Here is a 17514-nt window from a genome sequence, read left to right as displayed (position 1 = left end):
TCCCGCCGCACCACACCCTACACTCCATTAATAGCCAGTGCATTAAAAGATGCAACCTGTTGCTTGCAGGCTCGTTTAAAGGCTTTCTGCTGACGGCTGGAAATGGTGTCCGTCACCACGAGGCTTTAAAGTGGAGTTTCTGCATATTGAATGAGAATGCAGTGGGTCTGATGCTGCCACTGCTCAGACATCCTCTGTGACCTTGAGTTCAGGGTGGATTTATTTACACTCGCTTTTGATGTGAATGTCCATAAATGCCCTTTTGCCCCTCTTAGCACATAAACCAATTTACTGACTTCTAGACATGTTTATTCATTTGTGTCTCTCACTGAAGCTTTGGCTCGCTCCACTTTTTTCCACTGAGCTGTTATTAACACAGCAAGGGCTCACTGTCCTCTGGGTCAATTTAATAAAACTCTTTCACAGCAGCAGGAGTGGACTGCTGCCTTCTTAAGATGTGAGGTGATAGAAAAGTGACTTTTAATGAAAGCTGAGGAATCAAAGGCCAGAAACTGTCCTGATACTGTGTTATCCCGAACTTTTGTAATAATCTGATAACTGCTGTTGTAGTCAAGACCACCTAAACTGTTAGTTTAACTAAGACCAGTTATAACTAAGACCAGTGCAAGTCCCATGCTGCAATACACCAATAAAATGTACAACATGCAAACCTTCCTCAATTTAATCTGAAAGATCCACATTCCCATGAAAACAAATACAGATTCCTCTTAATTCACCTCTTTTAGCATTCTGTACATATATGTGTGTATGTGTAAGTGTACTGTGACAAATGTTATTGTTAAATAATCAAAAGTCATTGCAAAGGTGGAAGTTAGGCATGGTAATTTTTTTGTGCTCAATAAGCAAACAAATGCAAACAATCACTAAGGACCTGAAATCAACTAAACCATCTTCATTCAACACCTGCTTTTATCGCTTAGATTTTTTCCGATACCAGTGCCGAATCAATCATCTTTAAATCAGCCACAGTGCCTTAACAATGACTCAATACACACACACACACACACACAAAATGACATTCAATAATGTCATTTAGCTGGTCCACCTTAACAGTCCACCTTAAGCGAGCCTGGTCAGGTTTCCATGGAGGGCCAACTTCAGAGCTAAGTCCCTCCAGTTTAATCAGCAGGTGGTAAGCAAGACACAGAAACTTAGCTTTGGTCTTGGTGTGTTTGAGCATTTATTTAGTGACAAACAGCTAAAACTGTTTGCACACTGTACTGCCACATTTAACCCCATGCTCTCCGCTATGCTCACGATGGCCTCCCTGTCACACAAACACACGTTCTGTCTTTATTGCAACAACATATGCACAAAACCTGGCACCAAAATCTGTGTTGTGAGTTGGTCCTGTAAGTACCGCTTGTATAGGAACCAGCACTATATTGGCGCTGGGTTTTGGTACCCAACCTCTTTTTTTGCACAGCAATTGTCATGATAGCCCTGCAGTTGTAATCTTGACATAAAATCCTGAGTCCTCTTTGTCCAAGATCAAGACATGACTGAGTAGAAAAAGCAGCTGAGTCTGAGACAAGACCGAGACCTCCAACAATGGATCAATTGTGGCACAACATTGCTGATAACACCAGATTTTTCGAACATACATGTTGATGAAAAACCTGTAACTGGATATTTTTGAGTTGTACATTCAGTCACTTAATTGTACTATCATCTTATTCTGTTTTGTTTATAGCATTTTTTTGTCATCCCAGTACTTTTCTTTTTCCCAAAGTAAATCAAGTTTTTCTGTCCTTTCTGTCCTCCAGACCAAATATATATATATATATAAAATCTGTGGAAAATTGGTTGTGTTGCCTTGCACTTCACAAAAGTACAAAGTAATGTACAGTCACTCAGTGGGCAAGACACATAAAAGAGAAATCAGCTCTCAGCAATGTCTGACTGCCAGAGACAGTGGGAGTCCAGGTACTACACACCATTTCTATAATCCAGAATTCATAGAATTTTAGTCACGCAAGTCTTGTCAGGAGCAATTTGAAAAGCCGCAGTGTCCTGGTTCAGTTCCGGGAGTTTCGCACTTCCCATATATCCTGTCTGTATTTACATTGCCACCATATGATAAAGGCCAACTAATCTAAAAAACAGACAACACAGAGAACTGTTAGAGCAAGTATTTGTCAGATCTGGCATGTGAGAGTGTCAGTGGTTGGCCTGATTTCTTTTGGCAGTTACCTGTATTTCTTAAGGCTTTTACGAGTCTGCATGGTAAAGGCCCAGAGGCAATAAACTAATCTTGGAAAGTCATGTTGTTGGAGGAACACTTGTGTCTTTTTGGCAATAATAAGCATTTTTCTAAAGTTGTGATTCACAGGTGAAACAATGCCAGAGACAATAAAAACCACACAATCTGTTCTGCACAGTCCAGCTTTGTTTGCAGCAGTGCGATGAAGGCTGATGATGACGTCAGATCTTTTTTTGGATGTGGACTCAGTGAGAGATACTGTAACTGTAACATTGCTAAATGAGAGCCAAGTGCAGAAGCAAACAAACAAGGGGCTTCTGTTGGAGTGGGCGTGTATAAACTTGCTGCCAAAAATCTGCAGCAAAACTTAAATGTGACAGAACAGACAGGAACAAGTCTCAGCAACCAAGATTCTGATATATATATATATATATATATATATATATATATATATATATAAAGTGAGTTTAACAGGTTAGGCAATATGCTGATGCTGATCAGATAAGACAGCCTATTGGCCATCATTCCCCACTGGTGGGATAGTAGCCTGCCAGCACAAATGTTGCAGAACACCCAAGACAGCTGCAGAATCAGCACCATGGACAGCGGTCAGGACAGATTTATTTCAAGTTATTCACTTGGAGACCTTAGATGTGCCCCAGTTCCATACGCCACCCTCCTGCATAACTCTAACTGAGTTGAAGTGTGTAATGTTTTCACGCTGGAAAAAGTGACACCATTAACGGTACTCAAAGGTGTAAGTATAATAGACTGTGAATATAATGGACATAGCCACCTTGACGTAACCTCAGGTGTGACAAGAGCCCATCGCCACAGGTGATACTGTTAGGTAATACAAGTTACTGTAGTTAGGTTTAGAGGGAGAAACATGGTGAGGATGTACCTTAAATTGACTCAGAGCTCACTCAGAGTTCATACAAGATCACTCGCTGCTTCCTGGTTTACATTCATCAGCGCATTGGTCATGTGATCGCAAACTTTCAGTATACATGGGATATGCAAGAATTTGGGGTGCCATACTTTTTGTAGAAATACATCTGGACAGTTTGAGAGAACAGCTTGACAGTTGTCATAAGACCTTAGAGAGACCAATGCCGTTTTTTGAACCAGGCTGTAAACGTTAATTTCTGCAGTAAATTTGGACATTTTAACATGGAGGTTCACTGTGAATGACTTGCTCTTGGAGTCAGCCTTGGTTGCCATTAGAGGAACTGCAGTCTTTGGCGGCTATGCGCTGGCTTCATTTTTCAACCCTCGAGGTTGCCGCTTGGTTAGTACATATGCACAGTAAAATAAATTGATTTTTGATATAAATTTGTCTGCTATTCTCGTGAATGTATGTATTGAGGAAAAAATTACAACAAATTGGGAAGGGTGTCCTGGCATCTCAAAAACTGTAAAAAGTATAAAATGAGTTTATCATACTCTGTTGAACAGCCTCCACTGTGGCCACAAGAATAATTACAGAATAATGACAAAACTAGTGTAAATCTATCACAAGTACTGAAGAGTCATACAGTCAGCAAACTGGCTCAGTCATGTCAGTAACATGGTGATATGTAGCTTTTTTTTGTTTTGCAGTTAAAATAAAAATGCACCATCAAAATAATAATAAACTAATAACAGATGTGTATAATAATTATCAATAATTTAACAGTTATAGGTGCTAATAGGGTGGCATCTGGGTCCGATGCATTTTGGTCATGTTGCTAACAAGGGGGATGTTGTACCCCCTAGTTCCCCCCAAGTCACCTACTGCCCATAGCAGACCAAGTAAAGATGTAGCAGTATTGCACTGGACTGAGAAGCAATGCTTTTTAATGCTCATGAATTTAACTCCTTTTCAAGAGAATCAATCTTCTACGGCTTTTATCAAAAGTTAAAGTCTGGCTTTGATTTTTACTTGATGTTTGTTCAGTTTCCACTCTTAATGTGCCAAAGTGACTGTTCCATTGACATCACTCAGCACACATCTATAATTTCCCTTAAGCACAAATAGTAAAGTACATAATGGTTTAAACATTAACTGCAGTCTACAAATAAGGTTAGTAATAAATGCTTCATAGTATTAGTAATGTGCTTTGCGTCACACCAGTTATTCAGCCCTCAGCTGCTGCTCACAGTTGACCTTTCAGAATTCTAAATTAAACAAGTAGGCAGTAATGGATCTGCCTCTTCGTGCTTCAGTTTACTCATTCCTCATGTGCCGAATCTCAGGTGCCTCAGCCTGGAGTTTTAATGAAATTCAGAGAAATTACACGTCTTAACATGAGTTTCAAGCATTTCCACTGCCAGTTATAGTGATTGGCATGTTGGTGGTGGGGGGGATTACAAGTCAGAACTGAAACTTTAATAAACACCCTCTCCCTGACTGATGTGGATTTCAGCGCACAGCAAGTCTTGCATTACAAACTTACTTCAAAGACCATCAGTTTACTGTATGTCAAATTGGATTTTGCACCATTTTGAATCCATCAGCAGGGAACAGAGACTACTGTACGTGATCATGGGCTTTGTTTGCTAGGACTTTAGGACATTTCTCTAAGATTTTAGGATGTTTCTGGGGTTTTAGGATGTTGCTAGGATTTTAGGATGTTTCTGGGGTTTTAGGATGTTTTTTAGGGTTTTAGGACAATGCAAGGAATTTATGACTGTTTTAGGATTTTAGGACATTTCTTGTATATTAGTTTTAATCTTGGGTTTTAGGACATTTCTAGGATTTCAGGACATGTCTAGGATTTCAAGTCATTTCCTCTGATTTTAGGAAATTTCTCAGATTTTAGGACATTTCTAGGATTTCAGGGCCTCTGCTGGGGGTTCTACTCTGATGCTGTTTTATGCACTCTGGCCAGATTTGGCCCGCAGGCTGTAAGTTGAGTATCACTGCAGTACACTAATGTTTGACCATTTTTGACCAGGTTTGCAGTCTCACCCTTTCGGAGTGTATCAGCCAACTTTATGCAGTGAGTGAAGAACTCATCTGTACAATCCTAATCAGCAATAAAAGCTTGTGGATTTGAATCTCTTTGCTGCTTCCTGTAATGAATATAAACTAAAATCCCAGGCTTACGTATGATGCAGCCGCTGGGACTACAGTGTGCAGCTGGTGGCTTAAAGGAGACAATCGGACAAATATTTTTTATCTACCCTGCCATCCTGCTAGTATTCACACTTCCATAATAACATACCAACAAGTCTCCCTAAGCCCCGCGGCGAGTAAACTTTGTTATATGTGACTCACCTGAGAATTGACCGGATGATTGGCCCAGATGGTGGCTGCGTCCGTCTTTCAGCATGACAAGTAAACTCTGTTTTCCCTTATTTGTTCTAATCACTGAACTATTTCTCTGTGTGCGACAAGTGCAGCGTGTTTTTTGACAAAATAACTCCTTTTGTTCGTCTTTTTCAGGACACATTTCAAGCTTTTTTGCCCTCTTTTTGTGCTGCTGTGTGTCACTGTTGTGCAGGTTTAGTCTGCGCACTGTACACAGGAGGATTATGTGCTTTTCCTTGCTTGTCTCCCTGCTCTCACTCTAATCTGCTCCCCGACTCTCTCTCTCGCCGCTCCCTCTCCCCGTGTCTGCCTGGCCCGTTGTTGCCATGCCACCACATCACACTGTAATGGTATGAAGCTTGATGGCCACCATGATAAGAGTCTAGGGGCTGCGAGGAGACAGGTTTATATGCTGGCTGCGAGCTTCTGCTTTCACACTCGCTGAAATGATTATTGACACTAAATGAGCCAAAAAGTGATGCAGAAAGGAGATTAAGCAAAAAGAGTTCTCCGGGTTTATAATGCAGGCTCACAATTTTATGATTTGTTGTAGTCTTTATTTACCTCAGCTGCAGACAGAGGCAGACAATCTGAAAGAAGCTTATGTTAGGGACCTTTTTGTAAAGAAGAAAACATTTGCTCATATTTCCCTTTTTTCTGTATCTGCACTCATTTTAATTTGTTGTTGTTGATGCCGGTCATGCAAAGAAAGATGAAAGAATGTTTGTTTGATATCTGTAAAGCTACCCTCAATAACAACACTTCCCTCCCAGATGCACACACAGGGTCAAGTTTCTTTAGCCCTTTTAACAAGACCCTTTATTACTCTCCCTTCTCTTTTATTTACAGGACAAAACAACATCAGCATCATGCCACCCCAGCGTGTGATTTTAGACAGCATCCCAACATTCAGCCAGCAAAACAGGCGTGACGTGTAACACAACAGCGTTGGTGTCTAGTGTGACATATAACGTAGGTGTCTGGCAGTGCTTTCTAAACAATAACAGCAGCATAACATGGCAATAACAACCATTTAGCGGTTCATCTTGTCCAGCCGCAGTTCTCATCATAAATGGATAACAATACCTTTATACCAGAGCCCTAGATGGCACCCATCCAATCTGATGGAAACTGCACACCTTGCATACACACACACAAAAAAAAAGCCTCTAACTTCTGGGTTTTATTCCAGCATATGCAGCCTACTGAATACGTGCAGTTATCTTTCCCCCGCTGGCTCCACCAGCAAGTTCCCACTTCCCACTTTCTTTTTCGGCTCAAGGAAAACTTCAAAAATTTAAAAACCTGCATGGATCAAAAATTCGTAATAGGAAATATTATAATTGACTTTGTTTGCAACTTGAGGTGTCCTGTCAACAGTTTGTCTTTTACAATAGTGGTCTATGGAGAAAATAATGTTTGGGGCGCAGAGAATTTATCACTGCTAGGGAAAGGTAAATATGATCACGTTTATTCTTTAAAAAACAGTCTCTAACCTTTATTTCAAGTCGCTATTGGGAAAATTGGGGGCAAGGGTGAGCTGCCTTTCTTGGGGCCCGGTTCTTCTTCTTTAAGTTAGCTGCTAACTGATGCTAGCTGCTTTTTTAAACCTCCCAGTAGTTGGTTGCACACAGAATACACTGTCTATGATCCAAGATAGGATACCTTGGTAAAAAAAAAAAGAAAAGAAAAGAAAAAAAGAAAAGAAGATCTAGAAAATTATTTTTTTAAAATGTCTAAGGAAAAAAGAAGGAAAAACGCTGGTGAAAAACTATAGTCATAATAATTACAATTACATATTTAAAGTTATGGCACAACATTTTTAAAAAAATTTAAATACCACTTTTTTCCTGGTAATTTTTGTGTTTGTAGATTTTTAAAAAAAAAAACTTTTTTCCCCAAAATTGTCAGGTAATTTTCTTGTACTTTTCTTGTAAAGTTTTGGGTCATGTCTTCCCATGAAATCAAACCAGCTCTCAGGTATTAAAGGTTTAACAGCAACTACAAAAAAGTGTTAAGGTTAAGCTTTTGGCAGTAAAATAATAATGCTAATCATAAATCATCATCATCAACATTGTAAATGCCTGATTTCATTTGAGAATGTACAGTGCCACAAAACAGCTTCTAAATTTTCCATCCAAGCCAACAACAGCAGAACCAAGCAACTCTATAAAAGTGGAAGTGTTTCCAGCACCAAAATGCAACAGACAGACAAATTAATCAGAAAAATCAATACCTATGGCAGTGAGTGTTTTCTCTACAGACCCACATTTGTAAACCAGCAGGGAAATTAAGATGAAATGTCCTCTTAGAATTCTATTATTACCAGCAAACCTTAAAGCTGTCTGACTGAAACACACCCACAGATCTAAAGCATCACTTCTAGATTTAGACTGCTCACATAAAGACGCTGCCAGACGCGTTTCACTACTTTGTATGTGACTAACTTCCTGGTTTGATGACATCTTCCTTCATGAAGCAGCCAGAAATACAAAACAGCCATTTTGAAAACAAGCTCATCTCATCAGAGTAATTCAACAGCTTGCTCAACAAAACACACAGTTTGTCATGAAGCATGGAGCCATTTGGAGACTGGCTGCGTTTAAAATGTGGTGCATGTTGGATTTTTTTTTTCTGTTGTCATAATTAGAAGTGAAAAACCATCAGGCCTCTGGTAGCAGGTTGCGCGGCATACTGCAGAGGACAGAGGGCTGAAAATCTGGCCGCTACAAACTGATTCATTATTGAGGCTTAATTAACATCAGCCAGAAAGCCTGTTAAAACCTGTTACAGTAATTCTGGTGTCCGGCTAAGCTAGTTAGCTATAATCTTGTTGGGTGCTTAGCAAAAGAATCATCAGTATTATTATTAAATAACCAGAAGAGATGCACGGATTATTGTATTGGTCGGCTTTTGAACGTGCTCTTGATGTCTTCCCTGTCTCTCCGAAACTGTCTCTTTTTGTTTGTTGTACCTCATCTAAATGCATTTTACATGAGCTGCCTGTGGCTTTGGTAAAAATTTGATGTTATTTTTTACTTCTGCAAAGGCAGAATTTCATCAGACGAACAGTGCGTCTGCTTTAGGACTCACTGTTGTGCCTCCTGCCCCGCTCTGAGTCTCGTCTGGCAGCGCTGTGTTGTGCTGGGCAGGGCAGGGCTTGGCACTGTGCACGGGGGGGACAGATGGTCTTACGTGTGATCTAGTTGGAGGTCCAGAACCATACCCCAGCAGGGACAGTGGCAGCTGACAAGCCTGGCCCGACGTCCACCCCACGGTCCCTGGGTGGGACTCCCGACTGTGCCGGCAACAGGACGGGCCACCCAGGTGTCAACCAGACAGACAGACAGACAGACTCTCCCTCTCTCTCTCCTCTAACTACCACAGCCAGCTGTTTCACCTCAGCTGCACACTGCCACCATCATAAAACATTACACAACAAGCCTGAAACCATGTTCAAACAGAACTGAAAGCTATCATAACTATGGCTGGGGCAACGCATTGACGTAATTGATTACGTAAATACATCAATTCGCGTCGACGCGTCACACCGTTTCACACTGCGCGCGCCATGAGAGTGTGAGCAGTGCCGATTGTGTTTTTGTTTCGGCGCTCGTGTATCAAGTTAGAGCGTGCACACTGCTCGCCCGAGCAGCGCTTGCAGGCGCGTCTGAGGTGCGTGTCAGCTGCAGCACATCTAGAGAAACGGTGACTAGCCGTTTTTTTACGCGTTTGTCAGCAGGAATAGACCGCTGACAAACTGAATGATTATATTAACTCTATACGACTTTATACCGCAGTTTAAAGTCTCTGTCACAGCGATGAGGAAATACAAACATATTTGTTTTACCTCAACTTCCTTGCTTCCCTTTCAAGACAAAAGCTATCTGTCTGTGTCTCTGTCTCTGCTGATACATTTTATTTTATTTTGAAACATTAGCAGGACAGGGTTGTCAGCTGTGCAGGAGCTTGTATAACTTCATAAATGAGTGGAATATGTGCTTATAAATATGAAAATACAGCACTCATATCAGCAGGTAGCGGTATGCCTTAAGGCTCAGTTAAGGCTAGACTATTTTGATGCAGAATGTACTAGTTATAATTATTTCTGTTGGAGAAAGTTATAGTGTTATTCAAACTGCACTAATTTTACTGTAAGAGGTTTTGTTGGGCTGTTAGATTTGAGTTTTTTTACTGTAACAAAGAGTAACTGTTTTGTTACTCCTACTAAAAGTGACTTGTATTTTACATTGTTTTATTTATTTTGCTGTTGGATTGCTAAATGTAGATTGCACTACATTCTTTTTACTTGAGCGGAACAAGCTCTTGCATTGATTTTATTTTGGAGAGACTTTATATCAGATTGTAAAACACAGATTTCCAGTTAAGACTGGGCTACTTTTTGTTGGGGAATAATGCCCTGCAGCATTTTAAAATCCTATTTTTGGTAAATCTGTTGTTATATTTATTGATTAATAAAAAAATAATAGTTAGATCAATAAAAAAATAACTGATAGATTAATCGATTAATTGAAAAAATAATCGATAGATTAATCGATAAAAATTAATCGTTTGTTGCAGCCCTAATAATAATAAAAGCACAATATTTCTCAGAAGAGCAGCATGTAATATATACTGTAAGATGCAACATGTTTCAGACAGCTTGAGGCTTAAAGACATAGTTCAGATTTTTTGAAGTGGGGTTGTATACTTGTATACTTGAGGTACTTATCCATATTCAGTATTGCATACAGCGCCTCCAGTTTGGAGAAGGAGGCTGGAATTGGGCACGGAAGCTAAGCATTGTACTGCTGAAGAGGGAGATCAGCAACAAAATGTATTTTCAACAAGTTCTCATCCAGAGTCGTCACATAACGCAGCTTTGTAAGTGGACTTCTGGCTCTGCTGTTGACGATGCTGCAGCCAACACTGGCATGTCAGCAAAAGCACATAATTAGGATTAGGCAACAACAGCTCGTGACAGCCAATGCAGGGACATCAGCAAAAGCACTTGTTAACAGAACGTGGTAAGGCTTAGAAAAAAACATCATGGTTTCCCTCTTTATTCATACGGGAAGCCAACACCGGTCTACCAAGTGTAAGTCCGGGGTTTGTTGGTCCCAGCCACCACCCCTCCCGACCACCCTATATGGACCTTAGTTCTCCTTATATGACTTCGTCACCAGCAGCGTTTCAAACACCTTCCATTGGTGTTTCAAACAGCTACAACAGGTTGTGTCTGGCTATGTATCATAACACTGTAAAAGATTTCGTCAGGCTGTGGTACAAACTGACACTGTGTGGCGGTGTATCATACCACCACTAAAGGTGGCTTTTGGCATCAGTTTCTGCAGATACTGATGATGTGCTGATATTATTGTGCATCCATAAACTATATGGTTATCCAAACAACCCCAATTCAAAAAATCTGAACTATCCCTTTAAAGCCTGCTCAGGATACTGTTGATGTGTGTGTGGGTGGTTGTACCATAGCAGCTTTTTATTGCGTCCACTATGGCGCCAGCATATTGGACACATAGGTTTGATGGATCGAGGCAGGCTGGAGCCAAGCTGCAGCCTTTCTGTAGCTCCTTGTGTTATTCATGATTGTTGATGAAGTTATCACAGCGACGTCGTAATCCCAACCAACCCCCCATGCGACCCCTCCACGGCTTATGGCACCGGGAAATTCATCAAGTCATCATAGATCAAGTCACACTGTCGTGGATGGCATTGAAAAAGTAACAAGGGCAAGCTATCGAGTGCCTAGATAGTGTGGCAGCAGCTAAAAAATGCATTTATTTTAGCCAACCTCCGCGACTCTGGGCTGGCTGGGCTGATGCACTCCACGGTTAGTCAGCACTCCCGCCGCTTTGCCAGCTCAGCTTTTATTCCGTGCCCTGGAAATTGAGTTTTGCTGGCCCTGTAATGTACTCAAAACTACATCTGCACCCGACTGATAAATCTACGCTTTGTTGCGCCTGACGGATGACTGTGAAAATGAAAATTCACCACGGCATGTTGCTGTGTCAAGAGGAAGGTCACTTTAGATTTTTTTTCCTGCTCGCCAAGGAACCTCTGCTCAGGGTGAAGCCCAAATGACCATTTTGTCTCAGTTTGAATATTTTCTTAAGCCTGCTCGCTTCTATGAGATGACAGGTTTCTGGATTGTTTTGTTCCACTGCTGCGTCTCCCATCTTCTCTTCCGGTGTGTCAACAATATCTATTATTTGCTGAGAGAATGGCTTTATATCTACACAGCGGTAATTGTGTAATGTGCGTGTGTGGCTACATACATGAGGGTGCTGTTCAGGCAGCTTGATAAATACCACAAGATGACAGATCTTTATTGCAGAGCAGCAGTCTGGGTATGACACTCCAAAGACCAATTTCAGACTGTTAACAAGGCCTGGACCAGGAATACCTCACAGCAAAATGTCACAAGGCCTCCCCCTTCCACACCTCCTTACTCTGCCGCTCCCTCTCTGTTCCGCCCTCAGCTCTCCAGTGGACATTCAACGAATTGTAGTTCCTCTCTTTCAATTTGCCGACCATGTTACCTCGTTCCACAATGTGCCGCCCCGGGGGGATCGCGAGTAGGCAGGAGCAGCGGCCTCGGCCAGGTCCGCAGAGAGCTGATAACCTTTCAGTGTTGCTTTAGCACGCTGTGTAAAGAACAATCAGAGCTTATCAGCATCGACTACAGGCGAATGCTAATTCAAAGTCAGGCAGACAGACTGCAGAGGGAGGATGAGAGCGTCGCTGGCTTTCACTCTGACGTCTCCAGCAGAAGACTGAAACTTGTTGGTCTTTTTATTGCCTTTCTGATCTGTATTCTACCTCTTTGATATAGGTGTTGAATTATCACGGATTCCTGCTATTGTATTAATTCTCCATACCTTATTCTCTTTCACAAAAAGAAATTGCACCTCTAAAGTAGGCTGCACACAAAAAAAGCACATTCAAAAATGCATCCATACTATAAAGCACCAACAATGTCATAATAAACTTTATCACGTCTTTCCAAAATATCACTCCAGCTGCAATACAGTGTTCAGCAATTTCAAGCAAATGTCAGCCAGGGGTGTGAAGTGAAGGGAACCACGGGCCACCTCCCTGCTACTGGCCCCCTTGCTAGGGCCACACCCATTGTCCAACTTGGCCTTTATTTTGAACTCAACTACACACCTGTTACGTTTCATAACTGCATCTTGCACAGCTGTGAAGTCATCACTTTGACAAAATCTGTCCACAGACAAACAAGCCAGGTTTCCATTAACCTTCAAATTGCATAAATTAAAGTTGTGAATACAAAATATGCCTAACAGAAACACATCAATTTAGAAAAAACTCACATTTATTGCAAAAAAGCTTTTACGCTGACATGAGGTTGTATTTCAGGCGATTCAAAAAAGCCATATTTCACAAAACTGCAATGGAAACACTTTTTTTTTTTGCTTTTATAGGTCCCATGATGCTATGGCTATGTGCTTGTTGGTAGGAACCGGCCCCCTCAGGCATGATGCAGCAGGCACTACAAGGTGTTACTGCATCGCATGATCATCCGGAGGTTTTGAATCCAACATCCCTTTGTGAAATCGTGGACTATCATCTCCCAGAAATCCCTCATACGTGTCCACTCCCACGTATTATTGCTCGCATAACATGCCTACGTCGCCTTCAGTTGGTTAAAAATGATGACTAGTGTGGTAGCTGCAATAGAAGGGATGTTACATATAGCGCCCTCCTACAGTATGTCAATCAAAAATTTTTTCATAATATTGATATAACCTGCAACTTATATTCTTACTGAAACAGTAACCTGACATTAATTCGAGGGCACACATTGAATAAGACAATGTGTCAAATAAATATTTTTTCTCATTTATGCAGAGAAATTGACCCCTGCCAGACACTGTACAGTTTCATGTCTAAACCTGATATAATATTTAATTAAAAAAAAAAAAGAAAAATCAGCATTGTGGGCATGAAGTGCAACTTCTCTTTTTGACATCTGATGAGGGACCTTTGCTCCATTTCATTTCTGCCTTTCCTATCCTTGCTCCACTATTACTCACTGTTTTATTTTACAAAGGTAAAAAAGTAGTCCATATTTAGCTTTTTACTGTTGGTGCTTTCATTTATGCTTCAAAAAGTAGTGTTAATTTGTGAAGGTTATCTTGCAGAACAAAACATGTAACTATCCTAAACTTTTGTTTGACATAGAGCTTATTTTCTGCAATAACACAAAATCGAATGGAAAAATTCCATTAATGTTTTGACCAAGGAACCAGGGCTACCGTATGTTAAATACTACGTTAGTCTACAAATAGATGTAATTCCACTCTAGAGTTACACCACTCATCATATCTTTTCTCATGAGATGCAGTTCCTGCTGTGGTTAGGAGCTTTTCAAAACAACTGGGCTGTGGTTGAATAGTTAAAAAAAAAAATACATGCTGTGTCTAATGAAAAATGTCATGAGGTAAAATGAGTGTGTGCATGTGTGCGGGTATGTGTACAGAGGAGAGAGAGGGAGGGAACATGTTATTAGTTACTGGCATTACCAGCATTGATAGCTCTTGTTTTTATTCTGTTTCTGCACTTTGTGACATGCCTACCTCAGATACGTGATCAATTTTTTATCAATAGTGAAAAGATAAACATTGCTCTTTTTTTTGGCTACATTTATTTTATCTGTTTAGAAATAGTACCAAAAGCTAAAATAAAAAGGTTTTGAATAGGCTGCTGAAAATGCTTGGCAAATCTACAGTTCCTGGTTTTAAAATCCAGCGCAACTGAATTTGGATTTGAATAGCCCTGATTTTCACTTTATCGGGCCTTGATGGTGAAAAGACAGGCAAACAACAGGTATATTATTTTGTGGATTGTCTATTGAGTCTAAGTTTGAGAATGATTTCTACAATGTAGCTTCAGGCAAAAAAATCCAACGATATTATGTTGTAAAATGGTACCAGTTACTATCAACCTAGAACCTTATGCCAAGAATTACCTCAAAAAAAATCCTTTCAGGAGTAATATTAAGTGTAACAAAATGTCAAAAGGAAAAAGCAATCTTTCTGTGCAGCTGCAATGAAAGCTAGCATTAGCAGGAGAGTAATTTATGGACCGCCAGCTGGTCTGTAAAGGTTACTACCACAGGCTATTCAGACATGGTAGTTCAACAAGAACCTAATTAAAACACTACGGGCTTGTAGACACACCAACATATGAAGATGCTTTCCTGTCTGGTGAGCAAAAAACGGACAGTTTTGCTGTCCATCCTAGAAAAAGATGACATTTTGAAGTCTCTGTGAATCTGTCTGTCTAATTTGCCTCTTTGCCCTCTTGTCTTTCGCCCTCTCAGCGCGAATCGTGCGGAGCCGTCAGTGGTGTGAGATGGCTCCCTGCCTGGAGGGAGAGGTCTGCAGCCTCCTGTTCAACCGATCTGGCTGGACCTGCACCAGGGGCAGCGGTCGCATCAAGACCGTCACGGTAATTTATAAGACATGACATTAATATATGCCATATGCACTTAACAGCATCACACCGTCATTTTCAGCATGGGTAAACCCCCACGAGCTGAAGTGTTATGTGAAGCCAGAGCTTGAGGGCTGGAAGCAGCACACAGCTCCCAGGGTTCAAAGACTGCATTAATGCTGAATCTCTAAGTGTGGAAAACTAATGATGAACAAAACAGGACACTATTTAACTGTGGGACTTTCTATTTGAAAAAATCAAAGAAACCAAACTTTTGGGTGTATTTCTTCTTTTTGCTTCTTCTCTTTTGGACTCAGCACATTAATAATATTGTAAAGAAAATCAGCAGAGGCATGAATAGCACTTGAAAGTGTTCTGAAGATATGAGCATGGTCATCACTGGTTCCAATATTGCTCTGCAGCCAATAAGAAGGGTACATAAAAGCCGCTAGATTAGTTCTGCACTGCCAGTATCTCTTTGGCATTGACAAAATACAGACCAAACTATTCTGACTACCAAATGTCGACCTATTATTCTGCTTTTTATCAGGGAAAATATTTTACCAGGTAAATCTTTCATCCAGCTTAGATACTCCGGCATCGTACTAGAAATATTTTTTAAAAAAAAGCCCAATTACAGTATCTACTCCCAAACCTAAAATAAATCGTTTGAAGCTATACTTTAGCTACATAACCTTTCCAGATTTAAACCTATTACCAACTCACATCAAATATACTCCTAATACAGTACAAAAAGCTTGACATCAGGCAATATGCACAGATGCAATCTAACTTTGTAATCATCTGCAACCCAATCACCAGAAAAATATTGGCATTATATGATTCTGCATACGACAGATACATCACTTTGCAAATTAGTTTCAACAACACTGAGGTTATCATGACAACAGTTATGCACAAAAACCACCTGGTTATGTTTAGGACAAAATCATTTCCGGCTTAAAGTACTAATTTTGGGGGGCACTATCCCCACTGAGAAAGCAGCTATGTCTTGGGTCGCGACGAAACACCCACAATTAGTGCCTGAAAAACCGCTGAAAATACAGCAATGTGTGGCGACAAAACACCCATGTTTGGTGTCTAAAAAGCATTTGAAAAAACAGCACCGGGTTTCAACAAAACACCTACATTTGGTGCCTAACAGCAGCTGAAAAAACAGCAATGGTTTGCTACAAAACACCTTCATTTCGTGTATAAAAAGTCACAGAAAAAACAGAAATGAGCCACTATATAACACCTACATTTGGTGACAAAAGCTGCCAAAACAGCAACAAATTGATACAAAAAAAAAAATCTATGTCTGGCGCCTTAAAAGCTGCAGGAATAACAGTGATTGTTTACTACACAAAACAGACATTGAGAACCTAAAAAGCCATTGGAAAAACAGCAACAAGTCACTACACCAAAGTTTGGTGCCTAAAAAGACGCTGGAAAAACAGTGACGGGTTGCTACAAAAAAAAAAAAAAAATACTTTTGTGCCCAAACAGCCACTGGAAAAAGTGAGAGGTCACTACAAAATATTCATGCCTGCTGCCTGAAAGCTCCTGGAAAAACAGCAATGACTTGCCAAATCACAATTGGTTGTGTGTCTGTTTATGAGCCCAGAAAACACTAGCAACTGTATATAATGCTGACGAGGATAATATATACACATATAACAACAATAAAAGGCTGAAAGAAAACATCTGCTGTGACATCACTCAGGGCCACAACTGCAACATGCCTAAAAATTTTTGATTGAGCAGTTCAACAGCAGTTTTCTGTCCTTTTTAATTGATTCATGGAACAATCAAACAAAAGCGTGAGGTCCATTATCAGAGGTTTTACCATGAACACGTGCTGTGAAACCTAACACTGACAAATGTGGATTCAAACAAGAATATCAGCGGTTGATTAAATCATTTGCTCAAACAAGACATCAGACATTTCAGGTGTCAGCGTCGTGCTGAGAAAAATAATAGCTGACAACAGTTATGACCTCTCTCTGACTTTGTGGGAGATTTAAATGAATACAAAACATGATAAATTTTTAAAGCCTTCAATATGGTGTCATCTGGTCCTCTGTAGGCTCCTCTGACAATGCAACGTGCATCCAATGCCTCAGAGCTGCCAGTGCTGCAGTGCTCACTGAGGCTTTGCTCTGTGATTAACTCTTATATGATTCAGCAGTGAGACAATACACAGGAAGCACAAAGCCAGCGCACCACATCAATCTGACTGAGGGTTAACTTGATCCTTTAGGTTTTTTTATGTCATTATAAAGGAGGTCTCATTATGAATGTTTGAAAGCTATGAAAGAATAAAAAAACTGTAAAAGCACCGGCCGACAATAATCACTCTCTAAGCGCTACTGCATGTCTGGTCAACGGCTGAGTCGCCATGGATACAGATCTTAATCTCACACCATGGAGTTCTTTCCTTTCTATATCTGGCAGGCTAGTTTTCTCACCAGGTGACAGTGTCAGACCAATTACCTAAACAAAATTTGAATTG

General features: G+C 40.5%; 1 protein-coding gene across 2 annotated transcripts in view; it reads left to right on the top strand.

The window, feature by feature from the left end:
* Positions 1-17514, top strand: part of tafa5l (TAFA chemokine like family member 5, like) — a 69002-nt gene that overhangs the window by 25364 nt on the left and 26124 nt on the right. For both annotated transcript variants that reach the window (XM_042492142.1, XM_042492143.1), the window contains exon 3: positions 14887-15014. In XM_042492142.1, coding sequence (XP_042348076.1) covers positions 14887-15014 — 128 coding nt within the window. The remainder of the gene's footprint in view (positions 1-14886; positions 15015-17514) is intronic.

This window comes from Plectropomus leopardus, chromosome 8 (assembly GCF_008729295.1).
Source record: "Plectropomus leopardus isolate mb chromosome 8, YSFRI_Pleo_2.0, whole genome shotgun sequence".
In the NCBI taxonomy this organism is placed as follows: domain Eukaryota; kingdom Metazoa; phylum Chordata; class Actinopteri; order Perciformes; family Serranidae; genus Plectropomus; species Plectropomus leopardus.
The sequence above is the reverse complement of the archived record's forward strand: the minus strand, read 5'-3'. Positions and strand labels throughout refer to the sequence as shown.